Raw genomic sequence first — 27,229 nt, 5'->3', positions numbered from 1 at the left:
AAAGAATTACCTTAGATATTTTGTGTTGTAGACAAGTTATTTCTACTCAGAGTAGACCAGTAGAAATGAATGGACCTAAGCTAGTCAGATCCACTCATTTCAATTGGTCTACTCCAAAACTACTTCAATTGGTCTTTGAATAACATTGGATACAAGCCCCATAGTAGGCAGGCATATATATAGATAGATAGAGTTCCTGTGTAAAGAAGTATAAGGCTAGAAACCTTGATCAACAGTTTATGGAGAAGTAAATTGAAAAAGTGGTAAAAGGGAACAATGTGAGAAGTCTTACATCTAGTAGCGCTACACAGATTGTTGTGGTTTCATCTTTTTTTGGTTTTGTTTGTCTTTGTAATGATTTGGTCCTTTAATTAAATGGTGACATATTGGCTGTATATATATTTAGGGATCCCCCTGATGACCTATGTACTGAGCATTGATCTTGATTTTCTTCCTTGGAGGCTTTTATGCAGAGGTTGGATGGCAGTCTCTCATGTATGATCTAGTTGAGATCCCTGTAATGCAGGGGGTTGCACTTGATGACCCCCAGGGTCCGTTCCCAGATACAATTTTAATATTCTGACTCTAGAAACAAACTGTTGCCTATTGTGTCAGAAGGAGACCTCCATCACACACCCCTAGTAATGTTACAATGCTTAACAAGGTATTTACCCTCTTTACGCGAGGCAAGTGAATGAATGATTAAATGGATGTGGTGCTTTAGTAAATAATAATATCTGCAGTATTGGGCAGGGGGCGACAGGCAACTTAACCAGCATTTGCGTCACTGATATATGTCTGTCTCAAACGCATTGTATGTGTTTGTTGAAATTGGGCACCGTGTGGGAGAGATAACTATGACAAACCCTGCCTACAGGTGCCTCTATAGGTATGCTTAAATGGCGATGGCATTTGTGTCCAAAGTGTTGGGCTCTGCCTGACGTTCTGTTGTACAGAATATGAGCTGGATTGTCTCAAAGAAACTTTAAAAAACACTTAAGATTGACTTAAAAGAGACAGAAGGGAAAATGTGTTTTAGACTAACTGAATATCCTTTGGGACTAACTTTAACCTTAATTCTTATTGGGTATGAAAAGTAGCCGCAATAGCTGCTTTGCTATGTATTTCAATTTAATTTTAAATATGTCGAGAGCAGGCCACTAAATCTGGCCATGATGCTAACTAACCCTGAAGTGATGTGCAGTTCTGGGAGCGAAAGGTTGCAGTGTATTATCTTGTGGGCTCGAGGCTTGGTGTAAAGAAAAGTGCATAATTCGTCAAGGGCAAGATGTGGAATCCTTGCCGCTTCAATGTCTGTTTGCTAGGCTGGTTGTCTGCCAAAACCGTAGTATACAGGGGGAACCCACATGCGTGCAACTTCACAGCTGTTGCCCTTGTTACAGCTGCCACACAGCCTTGACCTCGGTACTGAGGGAGGGTGTAGCCATGCGTCAAACAACCCATTTGATCACTAAGGCACCAGGAAACCAGCTGGTCTTCTTTGTCCAGGAGGCAAGCACTAGGGAAGTTGTGGATCAGGCTGTCCAGATAGCGCAGGCTCCAATCATTGCGCCCAACACTCCAGTTTTCATTGAGCAGAGCTGAATGGGAGGAGTTTAGGCTGCCGAAGTGGAAGTGGCCATTTCTGTACCTGAAATACAAAGAGAGGCAGTGATGGCGGTTGAGCAGACTGAAAGCATCCCTTAGTATTTTGTCACTATCAACCAGAACAAAGGATCAGGAAGTTGCAAGAGAAAGCTTAGGAAGTGACTCTGTGACTTTCTCCTCCTGTTTTGTGGACAGAACTAAGCCAGGACATAGCAATCAGATGTGGAACTTTGTGTTGGGTTACAATCACTGCTTACTGATTATGAGGAGGAATGTTTGAGAATTCTGATGAAAATAGAAGCAGAAATTGCTGCTGTTCACCTAGGCAGCCCTTTTCCAGAACAGAATACAGCCCAATGAATACTGGATATTTGCTGATGTTATTTTCAGTCCACAAGTAATATGTAATGATATTGTTAAGAGTTGCAGAGGAGAGCTGAGGCCCTCCTTTCCCCTGGACCCCGGAAGTGTTAAAATATAAGTCAGGCTAGCTTCCTGTGCTGACATGATCACCTGGCCATTAAGAGAACAAAGGATTAAGAGGCTTGGTGTGAGATGGTAAATGGGTAGGGCCCCCCTCTCTCAACTAAATTTCAAAGGATGGTTGTATTTAAGGAAAGTGCAAGTTAAATAAGTTTGCCTTTAAATTTAATTTCTCCCCCTCTCCAGTCAACAGACCCCCATCAGTTAGATACCCCAGGGTGAGAGTGCACTCATTAACCAGCTCTGACAGTAGGCAGATGGGTCAGGATGCAGGATTGTCTGGTAGACGTATGGCTTTAGATAGACACATCTGGATTCTGCAATATCTCTGACAGCTTCATATAAACAATATTGGAGCCCTACACACAATGAAAATGAGATGTAAAACTGGGGGTGAGGAATTATATTTTCTAATGCTCTGTGTCTGCACCTCTCTTGGTATTGTATGATTATAGTGTTGTGTGCCAGCCCAATCTTTGAGCTGTGCGAGATTCCAGGGGTTCCAGGCGCTTACCCAGGGTTGGTGTTTCCTTTGGAATGAGGTACAGCAGAGACTGTGGTGCCTCTGTGGCATGTGGTTTATTTACACATATACACAACCTGAGCAGTGTTAACACCCCAAGAGGGACTTGCTTCCCCCATGGTCATAGCTCTCAACTCAGCCTTTGCCCACCCATTTTCTAACTACCTACCTATTTCCCATCTCACACAGAGCCACTTCCGTGGTACCTCTCAATGTCTCATCACCTTACCAGGAACCTAGCTTTCTATTCCAGGAATGGAATAAGTAGAGCATGAGGATCCTTACCTTGAAGCTGAAAGGCCTTTCCCCAGTCAATGGCTTCTGCATTTTCCAACAGTCTTCACCAGGCATCTACATCCCAGTAGAAAGCAGTATGAAAGTTGGAGTAGCAATCCTGCTTGTCTTTCACCACCTGCAGAATGTGGCACAGTCATTTGGCTATTGACAGGACGCAGGTAGCAGGGGTTGGTTGGGTCTTATGAAGGACGGAGAGCAGGAGAAAGAGAAAGGCAAAGGAGGCAGGAACAGGCCCAGCACCACCATGGAGTGCGTCTCCAATGGCTTTCCAGCCTCAGAAGCTACCGTCTCTTGGGCTTTTTTTATGGGAGAATTCTCACCTCCTTACGTGGGAGCGAGAGATTTATCCCCGCCCAGGCGCTTGTGGGGAGAAGCGCTCTTTATCCGCGCCGCCCGCCTGCAGACCAGGTCCGGGCACAGCAGGAAGATGCGCTGCGCCTCCCAGCTGTCCCCGGAGCTTGCGGGGCTGGCGGCGGGGAGAAGCACGCGTCTCTCTGCCGTCAGCCTCCAAACCACATCGGGAGACAGCGGGATGGCGGTGTTCCTTGTGGGGCTGGCACTGGGGCTCTCCTGAAGCCTGGACCCGACCCCTCTCGCTCTCCAGGCTTCAGCAAAAGCCTGCATTCGCCCCATAGGACGCACACACATTTCCATTTCATTTTTGGAGGGGAAAAAGTGCTTCCTATAGGGCAAAAAATACGGTACTTCACTAATTATGTCTGTAGATCAGGGATATATGGAGTTGATTCCTATTCTGGCTGAGGAGATCGACACTGGCTGCCCCTCATTCAGACAGTCCCCAACTCCCCTTTGCAGCTAGTCAAACCATTTCCTCATTTTTCTAGCGCTGAGGCAGAGCTGAATTGGTAGGCAAGAAGATTTGAGTCCCACTTATTTAGGGGGATTAGGTTGTCCCCTTCAGAGGTCCACAATGACAGCTGCAGTGCTTACCTGAAGGGACACGTCTGCCTTTGAGAAGAAGGTAGCATCCTATTGCTGGGCCACTGGCATGATATGGAATGCCATCCTTGCTGAGACAATTAATCCACTTAAGCATATTTTTTTAAAAAAATCCTGAAGCAATAAGCCATTAACAGGCTGGTGCCTTGGCCTTTTTCCCAGTGTCTCAACAGAGAAGGAAGTTTGGCTGCAAAATGCTTTTGCTTGACTCAGATGGTCACAAGTCCAGAAAACATGAGAGATTTGGCATACACTATGACTTATGTCCAGGCTTCCATGCCCCCTTGGCAAGGAGCTGTATCATCAACTCTGAAGCCGCCTTGCTGGGCGCTCCACCCCTCCAAGCCAGAGTAGTCAAGGGGCGTGATATTGACGCCCCCCTGGGAGCAGGGGCCAACCTAACCAATCCCTAGGTACGCCCCTGCTTACACTTGGCCAAGTCTTCTCAACCCTGCACAGATCTCCTTTGTTTCAGGTTCAGAGCAGGACAGCTAGGTATTCATTCACCAGGGTCCCTTTCTCATTTCACTGCAATGTGGTAATGGGATGAGCTCTGACAACATGCAAAAGTCAGGATGCCCAACATCCCCAGTGAGGTAAAAGCTCCCTTTCAATCTGTTTCAGTAAGAATCCAAGAAAATGCACTTCAAGTTATACACCAGGGGTGTATATATATATATATATATATATATATATATATATATATGCTTTCGTAGATTTTCACGGGTACAGGAATGCAGGTTTTGGTGTCCTGCATATATATATATATATATATATCTTCTGTCTTGGTGCCAAATTTTGATAAGTCGATCCAGAGTACACAGTGAGCTGGTTCATACATAACTTTAAACTACAGTTAAAATTCAACTATGATTTAATGTTCACCTAAGGATGGAAGCAAGGGACGCGGGTGGCACTGTGGATTAAACCACAGAGCCTAGGACTTGCTGATCAGAAGGTTGGTGGTTCGAATTCCCACGATGGGGTGAGCTCCCGTTGCTTAGTCCCTGCTCCTGCCAACCTAGCAGCTTGAAAGCATGTCAAAGTGCAAGTAGATAAATAGGTACTGCTCCAGCAGGAAGGTAAACAGCGTTTCCGTGTGCTGCTCTGGTTCACCAGAAGTGGCTTAGTCATGCTGGCCACATGACCCAGAAGCTGTATGCCAGCTCCCTCGGCCAATAAAGCGAGATGAGCACCGCAACGCCAGTCATGACTGGACCTAATGGTCAGGGGTCCCTTTACCTTTACTTTTTAAGGATTGAAGCAGACCGGAATAACAACTAGTTCTTCCTTTTTAGAGATGAGAAAGCCTTCCATAGTAGAAGGTGATTAAGCTGACCTGGTATGGGAAGAGGTGATGGGGGGCATAGCTGAGGAAGAAAAGTTTAACTCTTCCCTCTCCAGATGCGATTTCCAAAATTGCCCCTCTTCTGTTACACCTAGGTTTGGAAACAAAGCATACTACTGGCTCCAATGTAATTGTTGTGGGATGATCTTCCTGGAAATTGCAGGAAGATGAAAGGTTAACTCTTCCGCTGGTGTGCTCTCCACAAAGAGATGGTATGACGTTTTAAAAAATGGAAAATGCCTTTTTCAAGTGTAATTGCTGGTGGGACTGTGGGTGGGTATAGAGTGAGTGTGTGGCTGCAGTGCAAATGTGAGCGCTTGTCAATGACAGTTTATCAGGTTTGCAAATATGCACATGGTCCCAAAAAAGATCGGTCACCATTGCCAACCCATGACTTTTGGGAGAACTCAAAAACATGTGCAGTATATTGTGATATTTTGGTTGGCCTAATGGTATTTATTTATGTATTTTTTATTACATTTGTATACCCTGGCCTTCATCCATAGATCTCAGGGCGGCTCACAACATAAAAATACAATATAAAAACACAAAATACATAATAAAATCAAGAACAAACAAACAAAACACAAACACACAAACCAATAACCCCCCCCCCCCAAGTATTCGAAATGCTAGTATTTTACTATTATATCATTAGACCATTGCTTGGCTGGTTGACCATTCTTGTTACATGGCTTAAGGTACCTTAAGTGATATTTTTTAAAAACCTATATGTATAAGAGAGGAACAGGAAACTCCAGGATTGGGATAGTGATGGGTTTGTTTCTCTTTCATTCAGAGAGCTACTGAAGTCAAAGAGAGGAGATACTTTGGGACTCTCTCCTCCTCCCTTTACTAAGTTGAAGAATGGATGCAGATATGACACAATTCAGATAATCTCTGGGAGCCCATATAGTCCAGCAAATTCTGCGTTTGGACATTATTCAAGGCAGTATGGCCATATACAGGGCACCCTGCCGCATAGATTTGCATGGACAGTGCCCTCAACACTATAGCTGTGTAGCCCCTTCGGCGATAGGATGGAAGGGTGTAGCCATGTATTTGTGCACCAAGAGGATCTGTCATGCCCCAGCTGATAGGATGACCATTGCTGTCCAGGATGCAGATATTGGGGAAGCACTTCACCATGTTGTCCAGGTACCGTCGGCTTTGTTCATTGCCTCCATGGGGCCATGTTTCATTTAGGATGTCAACATGGGAGCTTTTCAAGGTGGAAATTGTGAAGCTGGGATCTAGCCTGGAAGAAATGACAGGCAAGAACAATATAGACAGAGATGTTGGAAGAACCCAGGAACCACCTTTTTGGCTCAGATCATCTAGTCCAACACATGTTAACACTGGCCAGCAACCTGAGTAAGTCGCAAGCAGGAAACCATTTTGCTTTCGCACACCTGGGCTGCTTTATGGTGTCAACATAGCCATTAATAGACAAAACATCTTTAGGAAACTTGTAGTGCTACCTTTGGTGCTTTGCTGTGCCAACCAGGAGAAGGCAGACTTGGAAAGAGTGAATGCAAGGTTTGACCATAGTATTTTGGCTATGGAGATTCTCCAACTGGAAGCACCACAGGTTAACCAGTGCCTCAAGCAGAAAGGAAGAAAGGGGGGAGCAAGGTGGACACTTACTGGCGCTGAGGCATTTTATCTGGGTTAGGGTTCAGGTAGGTGAAGTGGGGAGTTGCAGTCAGATATATTTTCTTGGTGGCAGCAGCATCTTTAGAGACGTTATAGATCCCATTCTGATTCCCTGTAGAATAGTAAAATATTCAACAATGAAGAGAAGGATATATGTGTTTGTTTGTTGAGGATAGGGCAAGAAGTTGTTCAGTGCATCAGGACCACAGTAGGGGGCAAAATGTTAAAGCCCCCTACCTGTCAGATGTGCAGGTGGATGCTCGTGAGTAACCAGGGAAGACTCTGACCTTTCTTTTTCAGGTTTTATTGGTGCAAACTATTTACAGTGCATAAAGACGCATTCTAAAAGCGTGTTGGGTGTCAATAAGATCAACTAAAGCCCTGGTTAAAAAGGAACGTTTTTGCCTTGTGCCTAAAGGTGTATAATGATGGTGCCAGGCGAACTTCCCTGGGGAGAGAATTCCATAGACAAGGAGCCACTACAAAGAAGGCCCGTTCTCATGTTGCCATGTGATGCCATTGCTGATTTGTGTGAATGTCACTCATGCCTAGTTTGGGCCTAAGGTGTAGTTACACCCTCTCTGCCTCTGCAGTCCTGAACAACAAGGTGCAAGGAATACTGACCATTTCCCCATCCCGCAGTCTGTATGTGGGATAGATATGATGTGAAAAGGGATTGGAATAGCCATAATGAGCACATGATAATTGTGGATTGGGTTGGCTTCAGTCTAATCCAGGGTATAGCCCTAGAAATCAAATAAAAATACATTCAAATGTTATCACACTGCTTAGCTACCTTTTATTTGCCATTTAAAAATTCACAGCCAAGGTGCGAAAAGAAAGTTAGAAGGGACCACATAGGTAATCTAGTCCAACTGCCTGCAACACAGGGGTCTTTTGCCCAACATGGAGCTTTGAACTCGTGACCCTGAGATTAAGAGTTTCATGCTCTACCGACTGAGCTATCCCAAGTTTATTATCTTATTTTTTCTATGCTTGACTATTGCAGTTCTCTTCTTTCTATTTTCTCGGTGTCCTGTTCACCCAGACTTCTATTCTTAATTCAGCTGCCTGTGTGGTTCCTCCCATGTTTTGGTTTACCTACATTTCCTTTTTGTTAAATGATCTCTATGAAGTGATCACATACAGTATTTTCACTCTTTAGCTCTTTCTCCTTTCTTCCTTTGTCTTCCTCTCATTTCCACTCACTGATATTCTTCACCTCCTGGCTAAAACTCCACGTACTCCTTGATTTCACAGTTCCAGCTTTTCTCTCTCTTGCTTCACATTTCCTCCGGAAACCATCATGGCCTCCCAATATTCACATTGCTCTTTCCTTGCAAATGTTGAAGTAGCAGGTGAAAATGCCTCCCTCTTCCCAAATCTTTAACCACTACTTTCTCTATCCTCTTCACGTTCCTTTTGAGTCCCTCCCTCCTTCTCAATGGGCTTCCGCTTTTTGACTTCATTTCTCAACAGCACTTAAGTGTGTGAGACACTTTATCAGGGGCATCACATCTCGTTTTGCCATCTGAGGTGAAACTGGAAGTGTCACTTTGCCACTGCCACCACCATCCACTGACAGAGAAGAGGCACAGGTATTGGTACTGAATTTGGGTGAAAGCATGCTGGTGGGGGTGAGATCTCACTCCACAAGATTTTGTGCAGTTTTGACAACATCTCACTGGAAATCAGCACGGGCAAGCAAGGGTACCACCTTCGGGCATCCACTGCCTCACTCTGCCTGATGGCTGTGCTGGTCCGGCACTTTATATTCAGTGGAGGCTGGTATTTCAGGGTGAATGGGGCCTGTTTCATCAAGCGCTATCTGCCCACAGCCAGCTCCTCCCACCTGCTTTTTATTTTCATCCAATCTGTGTGTGTGTGGGGGGGGCACTTCTATCAGCTTCCTCCTCCCCAGTCTCAGTTTTGCCTCTTGTAGAAGGCAAATGCTGCCTATTATGGGTTCTGGATCCACCTATGTTGGTCTCCCTGCCTTCTGCCCTACCAGTTCCAATGAGAACCAGCCACAACAGTTTACATTCATTACAGTAATGTCATTTTAAAGAGGGGGGGGGGACTCATCTCATAACTTTTCCCTTAGTAAGAACTGCCTTTTACCATAGAGACGAAAGTTTTGCTTCCAGTTGACAGCATCTGTGTCCAGCAACAGTCTCCGGTACACATCAAGATCCCAGTAAAAGGCTGCATATATGTTTTTATACAAATCTGTATTGTCTGTATCGGCCTAAAAGAGAGAGAAATGGAACTCATTAGGATAGCCTCCCTGCCATGCTCTTCTCTAACCAGTTCTTCTCAGGTTGACAACTTTATTCTGGTAAAATTCCTGTGCTTTTAACTGCCTCCTGACACTTTATCAGATAAAGCTTTTCCTGATGTTGAGATGAAATGATGAGTGAACTTTCACCTGTGGGTCATTCCACGTCATGTCAATGCAGTCATGTCACCCACTGTCTTGGACTTTGAATAAATTTGGTGTACACCCTTTCCTTATGGTTGAAAGAAACCCCCTAAAAAATTTCCCCTCTATCTCAAACGGTTTTGATTTTATAGCACTTCAAAGTTTCATGAAATCTGCATTGTCTGTCCCTCTTGAGACACCGGGACATATACACTTAGGGTTTTTTTTCCCATAAGCAATGATCAGATCTCTATGAAATCCTACACAGAGCTCAATAAGAGGATGATGATTCAGGAAAAAACACACCAGCACTCAAAATATTTTATAGATGCCTATATATATATATATATATATATATATATATATATGCAGGTTTTGGTGTCCTCGGGTGTCTTCCCGTGTAAAAGTTGGGGTGTCTAGGCGACGTTTCGACGAGGTCTCACTCGTCATCTTCAGGCTGGTGCTTTCGGCTTCTTGTTACTGGAACAGAGCGGGATCTCAATGTTTGAGTTCCTATAAATACTGTAGAGGGGGTGTGGTGTCTAGCCTCCAATGTTCTGGGCAGAGAGGAAGTTCCCAGGCTAGTGTGCCTTTTCTTCTTTTGTTCCTTAATTACTTGAGAGATACCTTGAGTGATTTCTTGAGTGATATCCTGAGTACCACTTAGGTGGGTCATTAGGTGTGGATTAGTTGCTAAAGTCTTTGTGTCTTGACCTCTTGAACTTTGTGAAGAGTTTTCCTGAGAAGATGGCTGTATTGCACTTAGTTGTGCTTTGGCTTGGCTTCGTGTATAGGGGCGAGCTGTGGTTTTGTGGCTTGTGTCAGCCAGATCTGTGTAGGGATTGCAGGGGGGTGCAGCATCCGGAGGTGCCACCATGGATTGGCTACTGGATGGTGTCAGTAATTCATCAACCACACCAGACCCAAACCCAGACCCTCTCCACAGATGAATTACTGACACCATCCAGTAGCCAATCCATGGTGGCACCTCCGGATGCTGCACCCCCCTGCAATCCCTACACAGATCTGGCTGACACAAGCCACAAAACCACAGCTCGCCCCTATACACGAAGCCAAGCCAAAGCACAACTAAGTGCAATACAGCCATCTTCTCAGGAAAACTCTTCACAAAGTTCAAGAGGTCAAGACACAAAGACTTTAGCAACTAATCCACACCTAATGACCCACCTAAGTGGTACTCAGGATATCACTCAAGAAATCACTCAAGGTATCTCTCAAGTAATTAAGGAACAAAAGAAGAAAAGGCACACTAGCCTGGGAACTTCCTCTCTGCCCAGAACATTGGAGGCTAGACACCACACCCCCTCTACAGTATTTATAGGAACTCAAACATTGAGATCCCGCTCTGTTCCAGTAACAAGAAGCCGAAAGCACCAGCCTGAAGATGACGAGTGAGACCTCGTCGAAACGTCGCCTAGACACCCCAACTTTTACACGGGAAGACACCCGAGGACACCAAAACCTGCATTCCTGTACCCGTGAAAATCTACGAAAGCAAATATATATATATATATATATATATATATATGTTTGTTTTTTGCTGGAAAACCAGGTTTAGAAAACCTCAATTTTCAGCGTGTGGCCATGATGGAACTCAAAGTTTGTGATGTTGAAAAGTATTGCAAAGACATGCTCTTTCTCAACCAAGAATGAAATTAATGGGTTTTTTATTCCTTGTAATGAAAATTTTACGTTTTTTGAACATCGTGGGAGGTGGAAATGGCTACTGGGTACAACTTTCCTACAATCTATAGCTGTAATAGAAAAAAATAATGAAAGAAAGGTGTTCATCATTAAAATTAACATTATATTGGTTATTATAAGTTTCCCCCCAAAAGTAAAGTGCATACTTGTTTTAATTTGGGGATATTTGAATATGAAGTTGTGAAAATTGGCTATCAGGAAGTAATCCAATTGAATTTTCACAATGGATGTGCACAGATCAAACACAATTGATCAAAACCACTTCAACACTAGAAAAACTGATCTGATCATTGTTTATGGAGAAAAAAATGAAATGTACATGTGCCGAGGGTCTCAAGAGGGACAGACAGCGCAGATTTCACAAAACTTTGAAGTGCTATAAAATTAAAACCATTTGAGATAGAGGGGGAAAATTTAAGGGGGTTTCTTTCAACCATAAAGGAAGGGTGTACACCAAGTTTCATCAAAATCCAAGACAGTGGGTGATGAAACCCTTGTTTTTTGAGTGGATTTGATGTGGAATGACCCCTGCCAAAGGTGCCCTCCTAAACAAAAGCCAACATCCCCTTCGGTTTGAGCCTGGCTTAGAGGAAGTCCCAGCACACAACACGCAGCATTTCCTGCTGACATCCCACAAAGCACCTCCCACAAAATCCCCAAAGGCTACTACCTCTGTCCGTGGACGAGTCAGGACCGCTTTGCAATCCGGCCAAGAATCCACAATCACCTCATGGCCCACTGGGTTCCCACGGTTTATATTCACGACTGCACCATAGACCTGTCAAAAGTCATAGGATGTCAGAGTTGGTGCTGCAGTTGAAGGAGGCAGCCTGGGAGAAATGTGTGGGGTCTGGTGTGTCAGGCTTGTGTCTGCTGCATGCCTTGAGTGGGGTGTCCTGATCCGAGTGAGCACAAGGGACAGGAGAATCTGTCGATTTCCCTTGGTGTTGCAGCTGAAAGAAGCAGCCTAAGAAAAACTTTTGAGGAGAGAATCGGTGGTGTGGCCCCTAATTCAGATTTTGATCTGCTGCATGAATCCCCACTGTTAGTGACTAGCCCTTGAATGGTATTACCTTGACTGAGGACTTCCTGTTTATCAGCTGTTTAACAAAATCTAGGAGCCCACAAGGCCGTGTCTCATATTACACATATTTCTCACGAATCCTAGCTCTCTGCTGAGCATATCAACATGATACACACATTTTCAAGCACCTGCTTGTTGAACATAAAAACTTAAGGCATGCACCTAAAAATGTAACATGTAACGATGTTCTCAGCTTCAAAATGTGGAGTTTTGGAAAGATCAAGAGATGTTGCCAGGAACCTGCCCCCATTCCTAGCTCTTAAACCAGATTACAAAGCTCAAGATTACCGCAACTGTCTGAGGGAGGTTTCTCTTCAGCAGTGTCTCCAGCAATTGCAACTTGGACGCACAGGATAGGATCAACATAGCTTGGGAGGTGAAAGCGGATGGGCTGGTACCAGCAGAAACAATGCCTGTGATGAGCACCTGGGAGAGAGATCAGTTCTTTGTTGCTCACCAGAATCCCCAAACTGAGAAGTCTTCTATGCAATTGAAGTGGCTGGGGCAACCCAGTCAAATGGGCAGAGTACAAATAATAAAATTATTTTTATTATTGCTTATCTAACCCCTATGTCTACACCCCAGTGTCAGATGGCACAGCTCCCCCTGGGCTTCTAACTGTAACACGAAAGCCCTCGCCTTCCTTCTAGCTCAATTCTGATGAACAAAAACTTTCTCTTGTGAACTACAGGCAAGAAGCTCTCTTATACTGCTCACCTGCTGTCCAAAACAGTAACACGGACCTTTTCAATTGGAGTCCTCTCTCCAGCTTGGTAACTTTAGGGACTGCTATGATTAGGAGGGGGGATTTATACTAGAGTGAGTGAACCATTAACATAATCGTTCCTTGCGATTGTAGCCACAGGCCTTGTGGAATTGGATCCCACGGATGCAGAAGAATTGGCTGTGTTCCTGAATAAGAACGAGGTGGGTTTGCTTCAAAAGATTGGGAGAGAAGCGCTAGCTGCAGCTTCTTCCACCAGGATGAATTGAAGGAAATAATGGAGGATTTGGAAAGCAAGCAAAGTCCTAGCTAAAGAAGAATGGCAACTTAAACTACAGTAGACGCTTCAGTTACATACCGCTCTGAATATGTAATCTTCGGGTTGCGAAAGCGGCCAACTCGGAAGTGTATTCTTCCAGTTTTTGCCGCATGCACAGAAGCACTCTGCACGCTGGGTGTATATGCTCTATCATGCTTTCTGCGTCCGCAGAAGCAGCGCCTCTGGTTACGGATTCTTTGGGGTCTACACGGACCACCGAAACAAATTAAATTCATAACCAGAGGGTCCACTGTAAACAGTTAATGATCACCTGAGCAATATATGATTTACTGACAGTCCCTGTCATGCTGTTCAAATGATCCGTAAAACTGATCTTGAGTATTAGCATGCTTGTGCGTTGGCATGAAGGTTGCACTCCGAAGAGAGTTCAGTCATTGGTTTAATCATTCTGTAACAAGTCTAACAGAACTACAGAGATTATTTAAATAGGTCTGTTGTCAATTACAATTAGTGAACCACTGGGGAGGGTATTGGTAGGGCTTGGGATTGAAGTAAGCTGGTTTTCCCTCCATGGCTGCAAAACCTCCAACAACCTGCTTCTCTGATAAAGATACATTTCTCTTCCATCAGCTAGAATTGGCAGCTAGAATTGTTTCCATAACATATTGGAAAGCAAATCTGATACTGACACTCTAAGAATATGTCAAATTTTAAATAATGACCGCTCCCCGCTTAAAACAGGGGGCGCCCTTTGCGTGGACGCGTGCAGCCCCTAGATCTGGAGCGGCTCCAACAGCATAGGCTTGGCTTTGCCTTCCCTCAGGTGGGATACCTGGAGGTCTCCGCCTACCTCAGTCAGTTGTCCAATCCCACCTGGGGGAAGCGTTGCCAAGGAGACCAGGCCAGGTAGGGGAGGGATTACTTGCCCACACAATAGAGGGAGGATCTTACCTGGGAATTCTCACTTGGCTCCAGAGCTTCTCCCACCCTACCCACCCTCAGTTAATGTCTTATTTTGCAGGTTAATTTTTCCTCACAGGTTTTGCAGGTTAACTTTTCTTCACAGGTATGCGGGCGCTGCTACGTTAAGGTCGCTGTTAAAGGGCCGGAAAGCAATTTCCCTGCATTGGCAGGTTTCGCCTTTCCCGTAGCAAAACGTCACAACTTTGGCGGTATCAGGCCTTGGGCGGAATCCTTTTGTCCATCTTCCTCTTTGCGGCGGCGATACCAGGGTTCCCCATTAAAGGGGTTTTCTGAAGGGAGGCTTTGACCGTACGCCGAAAGGTTGTCATTGCTCTCCCCTGTGGCGACGGTGTTACGGGGGCGGCTATCTCTGCTTGAACATATGTTCTCCAGAGCCAGCCCATCCCCCCCCCACACTGGATAACCCTGATGCTCCCTAGGTCCCCGGCTGGGGACTGGGGAGGGAGAACGCCCAATGCCTGAGCCAAGGTCTACCCACATTTGAAATTTATAAAGTTGTGGCCAATTTAATCCCATAGAACGTTGTCTTGAGTCGTTATTCCACATGACGGGGGGACCGCACGGGATCTGGGGACTCCACCTGTCCACGCAAATCAACTTTGGGCTAGCCAGGGGGGAAAAACTGTACTTGTACCAGGTTTGAAGAATATTGGTGCTACACCCAACAATTGCGAAATGACCAGCAAATTGCAATCTTGGGCTGCCTTTTTGTCTTGGAGAAATAATTCATTCTTATGTCTGTAGGATGTATCTCAGATATTTTGTGAGGAAATATATTTGGATAAATTGAATGGACTTGAACTTACATATTGACATAGAATGAATTATCTTAGATATTTTGTTTGGTAAATGTATATAAATAATCTGATTGGCCATGATGAGAACAGGATGCTGGACTTGATTGACCCAATCCAGCAGGCTCTTATGTTCTAGTTTCTATGTGAAGCATAATTAAACTAGATATCTTTATTGACCTTCCAATTTCTGAAGGATAAATTGTAAAATGTGGTAAAGGTGAATAATGAGAGAATTCTTATATTTATTAGGAAAGGTCTACAGAGAGTAAACTAAATGGGAAAAACAATTAGAGAGAAAAACAATGCATCCAAGCCATGAGGATTTCTCTGCAATTTGTTTTATCACTAATGGAGAATGGAAAAAATATGCAGTATAATTTTTCATTAAAGCACCAGTTCTCACTCTTGTTCTTTTCTTTGTAAGTTGCTTTGGGTTGCCCTATGTAAGATAAAGTGACTAACAAATTTGACCCACAACCTGCACTCAGGTTTGAAACACAAATTCCAAACCCTGGCACAGGATTGTAAAATCCTCACACCTTCTACTGCAACCAATAGACACTTTTTTGAAGCCTAGCAGCCTGGAGGAAATTTTCAGTAGGTTGCAGCTAACATGTGTGTGTGTGGGGGGGGGGGGGGTTAACGCTTCCCAGTTGTGACTCCTGAACTCATCCTTCTCTTAATGCAGTTGATTTTGAAAGAAGCCAAGAGAAGCTTCCTTATCTCTGAAAGCTGTTACTCAGGTCTGCTTCCAGTCTTAGGAACCATAACTATGGTTTAAAGTTATGTGTGAACCAGTTCACTGTGTATTCTGCATTAATTTATCAGTATTTGCCACTGATGAAGAACCGGACAAAACATATTTGGCAATTTAAACTGTTGTTTAGGCACAGCAGTTTGCAAAGCTATGCATTCTTCTGTTTTCCAATCAACTTTGTATTTTATTATTCTGCTCAAAAGTTGTATGCCATGCACAACAATATATTGAGCAAAATTTGCAATGGGTAAACTAAAGTTCCCAGGATTATTGGTATGTGTGAATAGGCTTTAAATGTTGGTGTGTGTACACAGCCTGAAATTAGGGATTTATTTTCAACACAGGTGCAAGAAGGCACAGCTCCTGAGCTTATAGGAGTGCTCAGTGCTCATGATAGACCAAAAACATGGTCTTATAAGAGCTACTGATGCTCCACCATGCTTTCAGCTACTCTGTTGTGGTCTTCCTGTTGGTAAAAGCAGATTAGGAATGAGAAACCAAAGCTGAACACCCAGCTACTGTGTGTCTCTTCTCCAGCTTGGTCTGTCTAAGGGGGGCTTTGCTTTGGGGCACGAGTGATGGTAGTGTTATGTATATGTTATACTAAATGGTTCATTCACTCCACAGAATTATTTCTTGGGTTGCAGCCGCAGGCCCAGTGGGATGTAATTCAGATGATACAGAATAATCGGCTGATTCTCCGAATGAAAGATCCCTAGTAATGTTACAATGCTTTACAAGGTATTTACCCTCTTTACGTGAGGCAAGTGAATGAATGATTAAATGGATGTGATGCTTTAGTAAATAATAATATCTGCAGTATTGGGCAGGGGGCGACAGGCAACTCAACCAGCATTTGCGTCACTGATATATGTCTGTCTCAAATGCATTGTATGTGTTTGATGAAACTGGGCACCGTGTGGGAGAGATAAATATGACGAGCCCTGCCTACAGGTGCCTCTGTAGGTATGCTTAGATCGTGATGGCATCCAAACAAGATATATTTGTGTCCAAAGTGTTGTCTCAAAGAGACTGAAAAAAGAGTCTTATGATTGACTTAAAAGAGACAGAAGGGAAAATGTGTTTTAGACTAACTGAATATCCATCAGGACTAACTTTAACCTTAATTCTTATTGGATATGAAAAGTAGCCGCAATAGCTGCTTTGCTATATATTTCAATTTAATTTTTTAATATTTCCAGAGCAGGCTATTAAATCTGGCCATGATGTTAACTAACCCTGAAGTGCACAGTTCTGGGAGTGAAAGGTTGCAGTGTGCTATCTTGTGGGCTGGAGGCTTGGTGTAAAGAAAAGCGCATACTTCGCCAAGGGCAAGATGTGGAATCCTTGCCGCTTCAACGTCTGTCTGCTAGGCTGGTTGTCTGCCAAAACCCCACCAAACAGGGGGAACCCACATGCGTGCAACTTCACAGCTGTTGCCCTTGTCACAGCTGCCACACAGCCTTGACCTCGGTACTGAGGGAGGGTGTAGCCATGCGCCAAACTTCCCATTGGATCACTAAGGCACCAGGAAACCAGCTGGTCTTCTTTGTCCAGGAGGCAAGCACTAGGGAAGTTGTGGATCAGGCTGTCCAGATAGCGCAGGCTCCAATCATTGCGCCCAACACTCCAGTTTTCATTGAGCAGAGCTGAATGGGAGGAGTTTAGGCTGCCGAAATGGAAGAGGCCACTTCTGTACCTGAAATACAAAGAGAGGCAGTGATTGTCATGAGAGAAAGGTTCTTGAGAGCAGAAGAAGCAGTAAGGCCTACAAGGCCTACACAATCATTCAAGCCTAAGGCTGCTAACTGTTAACAGCAAACTGCTAAGTCACTGTGACTCGTGACTCATCTTGGGTGAAAACTCATTCTCTCTGTAAAAGTAGCCAGCCTCTCTATGGGCCTCACTCAGAGAGCTGTATGGATTTTGTATGGAGTAGTCTGTGGAACAGTGCTGTTGTTGTTGCCATGTAAAGCTAAGGCAGACAGAGTGGCTCCAGGACCTCTGTGAAGAGTCAGATAGCTGCTATGAGTACTCTGTGTATGCTCTTTAACTATGCGGTTTCTGAATAAGTTTTTTTTCTTCAGTAAAGTTTTATTCTGTTTATAAAGAAGACTTTGCTATGATTAATTTACTGCTGCGCGGCAGTGATGGCGGTTGAGCAGACTGAAAGCATCCCGTAGGCTTAAAAAGTATTTCATCACCATCAACTGGAACAAAGGATCAGGAAGTTGCAAGAGAAAGCTTAGGAAGTGACTCTGTGACTTTCTCCTCCTGTTTTGTGGACAGAACTAAGCCAGGACATAGCAATCAGATGTGGAACTTTGTGTTGGGTTACAATTCACTGCTTACTGATTATGAGGAGGAATGTTTGAGAATTCTGATGAAAATAGAAGCAGAAATTGCTGGTGTTCACCTAGTCAGCCCTTTTCCAGAACAGAAAACAGTCCAATGAATACTGAATATTTGCTGTTGTTATTTTCAGTCCACAAATAATATGCACTCACTAACCGGCTCTGACAGTAGGCAGATGGGTCAGGATGCAGGAATGCCCGGTAGAAGTATGGCTTAAGATTGACACGTCTGGACTCTGCAATCTCTCTGGCAGTTTCATATAAGCCATCTTGGAGCCCTACACACAATGAAAATGAGATGTCAACCTGGGGGTGAGGAATTATATTTTCTAATGCTCTGTGTCTGCACCTCTCTTGGTATTGTATGATTATAGTGTTGTGTGCCAGCCCAGTATTTGAGCTGTGCGAGATTCCAGGGATTCCAGGCACTTAGCCAGGGTTGATGTTTCCTTTGAAATGAGGTACAGCAGAGACTGTGGTGCCTCTGTGGCATGTGGTTTATTTACACATATACACAACCTGAGCAGTATTAACACCCTAAAAGGGACTTGCTTCCCCCATGGTCACAGCCTTCTATTCAAACAGAAATCAAACATTGCACTCTCTCTCTCTCTCTCTCTCTCTCTCTCTCTCCAGCTTGCTAATGTGCTCACATCACTCCAACTATCTGCTCTCAACTCAGCCTTTGCCCACCCATTTTCTAACTACCCACGCATTTCCCATCTCACACAGAGCCACTTCCTTGGTACCTCTCAATGTCTCATCACCTTACCAGGATACTAGCTTTGCTATTCCAGAAATAGGTAGAGCATGAGGATCATTACCTTGAAGCTGAAAGGCCTTTCCCCAGTCAATGGCTTCTGCATTTTCCAACAGTGTTCGCCAGGCGTCTACATCCCAGTAGAAAGCAGTATGAAAGTTGGAGTAGCAATCCTGCTTGTCTTTCACCACCTGCAGAACGTGGCACAGTCATTTGGCTATTGACAGGACGCAGGAAGCAGGGGTTGGTTGGGTCTTATGAAGGACGGAGAGCAGGAGCAAAAGAAAGGCAAAGGAGGCAGGAACAGGCCCAGCACCACCACGGAGTGCATCTCCAATGGCTTTCCAGCCTCAGAAGCTACCGTCTCTTGGGCTTTTTTTATGGGAGAATTCTCACCTCCTTACGTGGGCGGGTAAGGACAACTTTAAACTCCGGCCAAGAGTCCACCACCACTTCGTGCTGAGCTGGATTTCTACGGTTGATGTGCATCACAGCTCCGTTGGCCTGCCAAGGAAAGGAGGGGAGTTAGCTAGAGCAAAAATCCATGTTGCTGCATGAGAAAATGGTAGGAATTGCCATTTGTTAAATTGATGGGGAAAGGGGGCGGCAGTAGAGGAGCGAGAATTACCGGAAGAGCCTGGGGCAGGTGCCGTTGCAGCACAGTCTCAAGCAGCTTCAACTTGGAGGGGCAGGTCAGGATCTGCATGGCTGGCCAAAGAAGGGCTGGGGGCTACGTCAGGTTCCAGGAAAGATAACGTGGGGGGGAAGGAAGCACTTGAAGGGGAAGAAACACAGAAAGAAATGTATCGGACCCTTACACTCAGTGCTACCGGACAATCCACAACCAGAATGACTTGCCATTTCTCATGAAATCTCTAGTACTCAAATTACTTCACTAATTATGTCTGTAGATCAGGGATATATGGAGTTGATTCCTATTCCGGCTGAGGAGATCGACACTGGCTGCCCCTCATTCAGACAGTCCCAACTCCCCTTTGCAGCTAGTCAAACCACATCCTCATTTTTCTAGCACTGAGGCAGAGCTGAATTGGTGGGCAAGAAGATTTGAGTCCCACTTATTTAGGGGGATTAGGTTGTCCCCTTCAGAGGTCCACAATGACAGCTGCAGTGCTTACCTGAAGGGACACGTCTGCCTTTGAGAAGAAGGTAGCAGCCTATTGCTGGGCTGCTGGCATGATATGGAATGCCATCCTTGCTGAGACAATTAATCCACTTAAGCATATATTTTTTTAAATTCCTGAAGCAATAAGCCATTAACAGGCTGGTGCCTTGGCCTTTTTCCCAGTGTCTCAACAGAGAAGGAAGTTTGGCTGCAAAATGCTTTTGCTTGACTCAGATGGTCACAAGTCCAGAGAACATGAGAGATTTGGCATATACTATGACTTATGTCCAGGCTTCCATGCGCCCTTGGCAAGGAGCTGTATCATCAACTCTGAAGCCGCCCTGCTGGGCGCTCCACCCCTCCAAGCCAGAGTCAAGGGGTGTGATGCCCCTCTAGGAGCGGGGCCAACCTAACCAATCCCTAGGTACGCCCCTGCTTACACTTGGCCAAGTCTTCTCAACCCTGCACAGATCTCCTTTGTTTCAAGTTCAGAGCAGGACAGCTAGGTATTCATTGACCAGGGTCCCTTTCTCATTTCACTGCAATGTGGTAATGGGATGAGCTCTGACAACATGCAAAAGTCAGGATGCCCAACATCCCCAGTGAGGTAAAAGCTCCCTTTCAATCTGTTTCAGTAAGAATCCAAGAAAATGCACTCCAAGTTATACACCAGGGGTATATATACAGTGGTACCTCAGGTTAAGTTCTCAATTTGTTATGGAGGTCCGTTCTTAACCTGAAATTTCTTAACCTGAAGCACCACTTTAGCTAATGGGGCCTCCTGCTGCCGCTGTGCTGCTGGAGCCCGATTTCTGTTTCTCTTAACCTGAAGCACTATTTCTGGTTTAGCGGAGTGTGTAACCTGAAGGGTATGTAACCTGAAGCGTATGTAACCAGAGGTACCACTGTATATATCTTCTGTCTTGGTGCCAAATTTTGATAAGTCGATCCAGAGTACACAGTGAGCTGGTTCATACATACCGGTAACTTTAAACCACAGTTAAAACTCAACTATGATTTAATGTTCACCTTAGGATGGAAGCAGACCTGAGTAACAACCAGTCCTTTCCTTTTAGAGATGAGAAAGCCTTCCATAGTAGAAGGTGATTAAGCTGACCTGGTATGGGAAAAGGTGATGGGGGGCATAGCTGAGGAAGAAAGGGTTAACTCTTCCCTCTCCAGATGCGATTTCCAAAATTGCCCCTCTTCTGTTCCAAATAGATTTGGAAACAAAGCATACTACTGGCCAGTGGCGTAGTGTGGGGGGTGCAGGGGGGGGCGGCTGCACCGGCCGCAACATCTGGGGGGGGCGCGCTCTCACTCGCAGCTCTCAGACCCTAGGGCAGAGGGGGCGCAAATTACTTGCCTTGCCCCGGGTGCTGACAACCCACGCTACGCCACTGCTACTGGCTCCAATGTAATTGTTGTGGGATGATCTTCCTGGAAATTGCAGGAAGATGAAAGGTTAACTCTTCCGCTGGTGCGCTCTCCAAAAAGATCACCCCTGGTGTTACATTTTTAAAAACAGAAAATGCCTTTTTCAAGTTTAATTGCTGGTGGGACTGCGGGTGGGTAGGGTTTAGGATGAGTGTGTGGCTGCAGGGCAAATGTGAGCAGTTGTCAATGACATTTTATCAGGTTTGCAAATATGCCCATGGTCCCAAAAAAGAGTGGCCACCATTGCCAACCTGTGACTTTTGGGAGAACTCAAAAACATGCGCAATATATTGTGATATTTTGGTTGGCCTAATGCAGGCATATCCAAAGTCTGCTTCGGGGTCTAATCCGGCCTACCGGTCGGTTTAATCCTGCCCCTATGGCAGTTTATTTCCTGGGGTAAAATCCTCAAAAAAGCTCAGCAGCTTCAATCCTAAAAAAAAGGTCAACAACTTTGCATATCTTTTTTTTATTGTCTTAAGAAAATTATACAGACAGCAAAACAAAGAAGCCTAAATTAACATTGCCTCCTACCAATAAGAAATAATAATAACTATTACAATAATAAAAATACTAAAAATTCATTTACTTCCGCTTTTAAATTTCTATTCTGGTTACCATATATTACTATTCTATAAGAATCTATTATATCCTTTGCTGTCCCGTATATTATTTTGCTTCCTGAATTCAATCTAACCCTCCCCTCCCCCCCTCTTCTTCCCGTCATAAGATTTCCTCCCCCCCTCAGTTGCTTAAATAAGATAGAATAACATGAAAACTGTAAAATTATAATTACTTCTTTTGTCCTTACACGCTTAACAATTGCCTATTAAAAGTTCTGCTTTAACACCATATTTCTTCATGTATTTCCCTATGCATTCCCATTCTGTATAACGTTTTTGTTTGGAGCAGTCCCTGAGTGATGCAGTCATTTTTGCCATCTCGTCAAACTCACAAATCTTAATTTGCCATTCTGTCAGTTGTGGTACTTTTTCTGTTTTCCTATATTTTGCCGTAAGTATTCTTGCATCTGCAGTTATATACAAAAATATGTTCCTTTTGTCCTTGGGGATGTTGTTTGTTAATAGACTCAATAAGTATGACTGCTTTTTTCGAAATAGAGCTCCTGAGAATCTCCTCATTTATCTCATTCCAAAATTGTCTTACCACCTGTTGGGTGTAGTGAAGGGTTAACCTTCTATGCCTCGTGCTTGAGGGGACGGGCTTACAAGGGAAGTAAGCCAGGACATGACGCAAACAGCTTGTTATGCTGTGAGCAGAGTGCTTTCGATTTCCACTCTGATCAGTCGCTGCACTGAGAGAGAAAGGACGCAGAGACGATGCAGCTGGAGTCTGATGGCTGTTATGGATTGTAAATACGCTATTTGTTTCCAATTAAGAGATACTAGGATAGAAGTAACGTCTGGACTGATTTACTGCCCTTTCTACACAAAGACGCTGTGCAATTCTGCTAATCGCTTTACGATGCTCCAAAGCTAAACTGCGTAAACAGAAGCGGCAGAGGCCCGCAGGAGAAGCGTGGCTGGGCGCCAAGTAATAAAGCAATAAATCTTTCAAGAGGTTATGGGCCCAGGCATCCCCACCTTGCATCCCCACCATCAACAACTTTGGTTGGCCCTTCTGCCTCTTGACTTAATCAAATCTGGCCCTCTTTGAAAATTTTGGACACTGCTGGCCTAATGGTATTTATTTATGTATTATTTCTTAAATTTGTATACCCCACCCTTCATCCATAGATCTCATGGTGGCTCACAACATAAAAATACAACATAAAAACACAAAATACATAATAAAAGCAAGAACAAATAAAACACACACAAACCAACCAACACCCCCCCCCCAAATGTATTGGAAATACCAATATTTCACTATTACATCATTAGACCATTGCTTGGCTGGTTGACCATTATTGATATATGGCTTAAGGTACCTTATGTGAAATATTTTTTAAAACCAATATGTATAAGAGAGGGACAGCAAACTCTGGGATTGGTGTAGTGATGGGTTTGATTCTCTTTCATTCAGAGAGCTACTGAAGTCAAAGAGAGGAGATACTTTGGGACTCTCTCCTCCTCCCTTTACTAAACTGAAGAATGTATGCAGAGATGACACAATTCAGATAATCTCTGGAAGCCCATATATTCCAGCAACCTCTGCATTTGGACATTATTCAAGGCAGCATGGCCATATACAGGGCACCCTGCCACATGGCTTTTCATGGACAGTGCCCTCAACACTATAGCTAAGTAGCCCCTTCGGCGGTGGGATGGAAGGGTGTAGCCATGTATTTGTGCACCAAGAGGATCTGTCATGCCCCAGCTGATAGGATGACCATTGCTGTCCAGGATGCAGATATTGGGGAAGCATTTCACTATGTTGTCCAGGTACTGTCGGCTTTGTTCATTGCCCCCATGGTGCCATGTTTCATTTAGGATGTCAACATGGGAGCTTTTCAAGGTGGAAATTGTGAAGGCAGGATCTAGTCTAGAAGAAAAGACAGACAAGAACAATATAGACAGAGATGTTGGAAGAACCCAGGAACCACCTTTTTGGCTCAGATCATCTAGTCCAACACATGTTAACACTGGCCAGCAACCTGAATAAGTCGCAAGCAGGAAACCAGTTTGCTTTTGCACATATGGGCTGCTTTATGGTGTCAACATAGCCATTAATAGACAAAACATCTTTAGGAAACTTGTAGTGCCACCTTTGGTGCTTTGCTGTGCCAACCAGGAGAAGGCAGACTTGGAAAGAGTGAATGCAAGGTTTGACCATAGTATTTTGGCTATGGAGATTCTCCAACTGGAAGCACCACAGGTTAACCAGTGCCTCAAGCAGAAAGGAAGAAAGGGGGGAGCAAGGTGGACACTTACTGGCGCTGAGGCATTTTATCTGGGTTAGGGTTCAGGTAGGTGAAGTGGGGAGTTGCAGTCAGATGAATTTTCTTGGTGGCAGCAGCATCTTTAGAGACGTCATAGATCCCATTCTGGTTCCCTGTAGAATAGTAAAATATTCAACAATGAAGAGAAGGATATTTGTGTGCGTGTTTTGAGGACAGGGCAAGAAGTTGTTCAGTGCATCAGGACCACAGTAGGGGGCAAATTGTTAAAGCCCCCTACCCATCTATATTGACATTTTAAAAGCATTCATATAATTATTATTACTATTATTATTGGGGCAAGCGAGGGTACCACCTTCGGGCATCCACTGCCTCACTCCGCCTGATGGCTGTGCTGGTCCGGCACTTTATATTCAGTGGAGGCTGGTCTTTCAGGGTGAATGGGGCCTGCTTCTTCAATCGCTATCTGCCCACAGCTAGCTCCTACCACCTGCTTTTTATTTTTATCCAATCTGTGTGTGGGGGGGGGCACTTCTATCAGCTTCCTCCTCCTCAGTCTCAGTTTTGCCTCTCGTAGAAAGCAAATGCTGCCTATTATGGGTTCTGGATCCACCTATGTTGGTCTCCCTGCCTTCTGTGCTACCAGTTCCAATGAGAACCAGCCACCACAGTTTACATTAATTACAGTAATGTCATTTAAAAAAGGGGGGGGGGGACTCTCTCATATCATAACTTTTCCCTTCGAAAGAACTGCCTTCTACCAAAGAGACGAAAGGTTTGCTTCCAGTTGACAGCATCTGTGTCCAGCAACAGTCTCCGGTACACATCAAGATCCCAGTAAAAGGCTGCATATATGTTTTTATACAAATCTGTATTGTCTGTATCGGCCTAAAAGAGAGAGAAATGGAACTCATTAGGATAGCCTCCCTGCCATGCCCATCTCTAACCAGTTCTTCTCAGGCTGCCAACTTTATTCTGGTAAAATTCCTATGCTTCCTGACACTTTAACAGGTAAAGTTTTTCCTGATGTTGAGATGAAGTGACGGGTGAAGTTTGACCTGCTCTAATGCCAAAGGTGCCGTCCTAACAGGGTCGTCTTTAGCAGATGCAGTGCCAGGGTTCAAATATCCTCCCCGTGCCCCCAAATTACCACGGATAGTGGGGGGGGGGCTAACTCTCCCACAAGCTGCAGCAGGAGAGCAATCCCCACAGAGGCTGCGCACCCGCCAGCCATATAGTTGGCGGGGCACAGCTTCCATCCCAAGCCTCTGCGGGCACAGCTGGCAGGCATGCAGGGAAAGGGGAGGCCGCCAGCAAAACCACGCAGCTCCCCCACTTGCTGGGGCGGCCCTTAGAGGCCGGCGCCCTGGTCTGCCTCCTAAACAGAACACGCAGCATTTCCTGCTGACATCCCACAAAGCACCTCCCACAAAATCCCCAAAGGCTACTACCTCTGTCCGTGGACGAGTCAGGACCGCTTTGCAATCCGGCCAAGAATCCACAATCACCTCATGGCCCACTGGGTTCCCACGGTTTATATTCACGACTGCACCATAGACCTGTCAAAAGTCATAGGGTGTCAGAGTTGGTGCTGCAGTTGAAGGAGACAGCCTGGGAGAAATGTGTGCGGTCTGGTGTGTCAGGCTTGTGTCTGCTGCATGCCTTGAGTGGGGTGTCCTGATCCGAGTGAGCACAAGGGACAGGAGAATCTGTCGATTTCCCTTGGTGTTGCAGCTGAAAGAAGCAGCCTAAGAAAAACTTTTGAGGAGAGAATCGGTGGTGTGGCCCCTAATTCAGATTTTGATCTGCTGCATGGATCCCCACTGTTAGCGACTAGCCCTTGAATGGTATTACCTTGACTGAGGACTTCCTGTTTATCAGCTGATTAACAAAATCTAGGAGCCCACAAGGCCGTGTCTCATATTACACGTATTTCTCATGAATCCTAGCTCTCTGCTGAGCATATCAACATGATACACACATTTTCAAGCACCTGCTTGTTGAACATAAAAACTTAAGGCATGCACCTAAAAATGTAACATGTAACAATGTTCTCAGCTTCAAAATGTGGAGTTTTGGAAAGATCAAGAGATGTTGCCAGGAACCTGCCCCCATTCCTAGCTCTTAAACCAGATTACAAAGCTCAAGATTACCGCAACTGTCTGAGGGAGGTTTCTCTTCAGCAGCGTCTCCAGCAATTGCAACTTGGACGCACAGGATAGGATCAACATAGCTTGGGAGGTGAAAGCGGATGGGCTGGTACCAGCAGAAACAATGCCTGTGATGAGCACCTGGGAGAGAGATCAGTTCTTTGTTGCTCACCAGAATCCCCAAACTGAGAAGTCTTCTATGTAATTGAAGTGGCTGGGGCAACCCAGTCAAATGGGCAGAGTACAAATAATAAAATTATTTTTATTATTGCTTATCTAACCCCTATGTCTACACCCCATTGTCAGATGGCACAGCTCCCCCTGGGCTTCTAACTGTAACACGAAAGCCCTCGCCTTCCTTCTAGCTCAATTCTGATGAACAAAAACCTTCTCTTGTGAACTACAGGCAAGAAGCTCTCTTACACTGCTCACCTGCTGTCCAAAACAGTAACACGGACCTTTTCAATTGGAGTCCTCTCTCCAGCTTGGTAACTTTAGGGACTGCTATGATTAGGAGGGGGGATTTATACTAGAGTGAGTGAACCATTAACATAATCGTTCCTTGCGATTGTAGCCGCAGGCCTTGTGGAATTGGATCCCACGGATGCAGAAGAATTGGCTGTGTTCCTGGATAAGAATGAGGTGGGTTTGCTGCAGCTTCTTTCACCAGGATGAGTTGAAGGAAATAATGGAGGATTTGAAAAGCAAGCAAAGTCCCAGCTAAAGAAGAATGGCAACTTAAACTACAGTAGACGCTTCAGTTACATACCGCTCTGAATATGTAATCTTCGGGTTGCGAAAGCGGCAAACCCGGAAGTGTATTCTTCCGGATTTTGCCGCCTGCGCATGCGCAGAAGCGCTCTGCACGCCGGGTGCGTACGCAGAAACGCTCTATCG

At 44.9% G+C, this 27,229-nt stretch overlaps 3 protein-coding genes across 4 annotated transcripts; all 3 read right to left on the bottom strand.

Annotated features, from left to right (window-relative positions):
* Positions 1-910: 910 nt before the first annotated feature.
* On the bottom strand, positions 911-26,625 carry LOC310852316 (uncharacterized protein). The gene is made up of 13 exons (XM_083755677.1): positions 26,336-26,625; positions 25,634-25,741; positions 24,944-25,070; positions 24,217-24,337; positions 23,426-23,827; positions 21,421-21,481; positions 19,391-19,492; positions 19,159-19,266; positions 18,827-18,953; positions 18,074-18,280; positions 18,001-18,028; positions 16,682-17,425; positions 911-983 (listed from the first exon to the last, which is right to left on the bottom strand). Exons 1-12 carry the CDS (start codon positions 26,411-26,413, stop codon positions 16,927-16,929), a joined length of 1,968 nt encoding a protein of 655 aa, XP_083611803.1. The 5' UTR covers positions 26,414-26,625; the 3' UTR covers positions 911-983; positions 16,682-16,926.
* Positions 917-2,768, bottom strand: LOC310852344 (glycine N-acyltransferase-like protein 3; the record flags this gene model as incomplete). The annotated part of the gene is made up of 3 exons (XM_083755761.1): positions 917-1,651; positions 2,330-2,450; positions 2,765-2,768. 3 exons carry the CDS (start codon positions 2,766-2,768, stop codon positions 1,231-1,233), a joined length of 546 nt encoding a protein of 181 aa, XP_083611887.1. The 3' UTR covers positions 917-1,230.
* Positions 5,529-12,949, bottom strand: LOC310826801 (glycine N-acyltransferase-like protein 3). 2 transcript variants are annotated; one of them, XM_083702145.1, is made up of 6 exons: positions 12,824-12,949; positions 12,395-12,532; positions 11,693-11,800; positions 8,997-9,123; positions 6,867-6,987; positions 5,529-6,477 (listed from the first exon to the last, which is right to left on the bottom strand). In XM_083702145.1, exons 2-6 carry the CDS (start codon positions 12,470-12,472, stop codon positions 6,075-6,077), a joined length of 837 nt encoding a protein of 278 aa, XP_083558271.1. In that variant the 5' UTR covers positions 12,473-12,532; positions 12,824-12,949; the 3' UTR covers positions 5,529-6,074. The 2 variants fall into 2 exon arrangements, with proteins under 2 accessions (XP_083558271.1, XP_083558270.1); XM_083702144.1 differs by having other exon boundaries at positions 12,395-12,949.
* Positions 26,626-27,229: the final 604 nt, after the last annotated feature.

Source organism: Podarcis gaigeae (genome assembly GCF_964106915.1).
Source record: "Podarcis gaigeae genome assembly, chromosome: 1".
Lineage (NCBI taxonomy): Eukaryota > Metazoa > Chordata > Lepidosauria > Squamata > Lacertidae > Podarcis > Podarcis gaigeae.
This window is presented reverse-complemented; position numbering and strand designations above follow the sequence as displayed.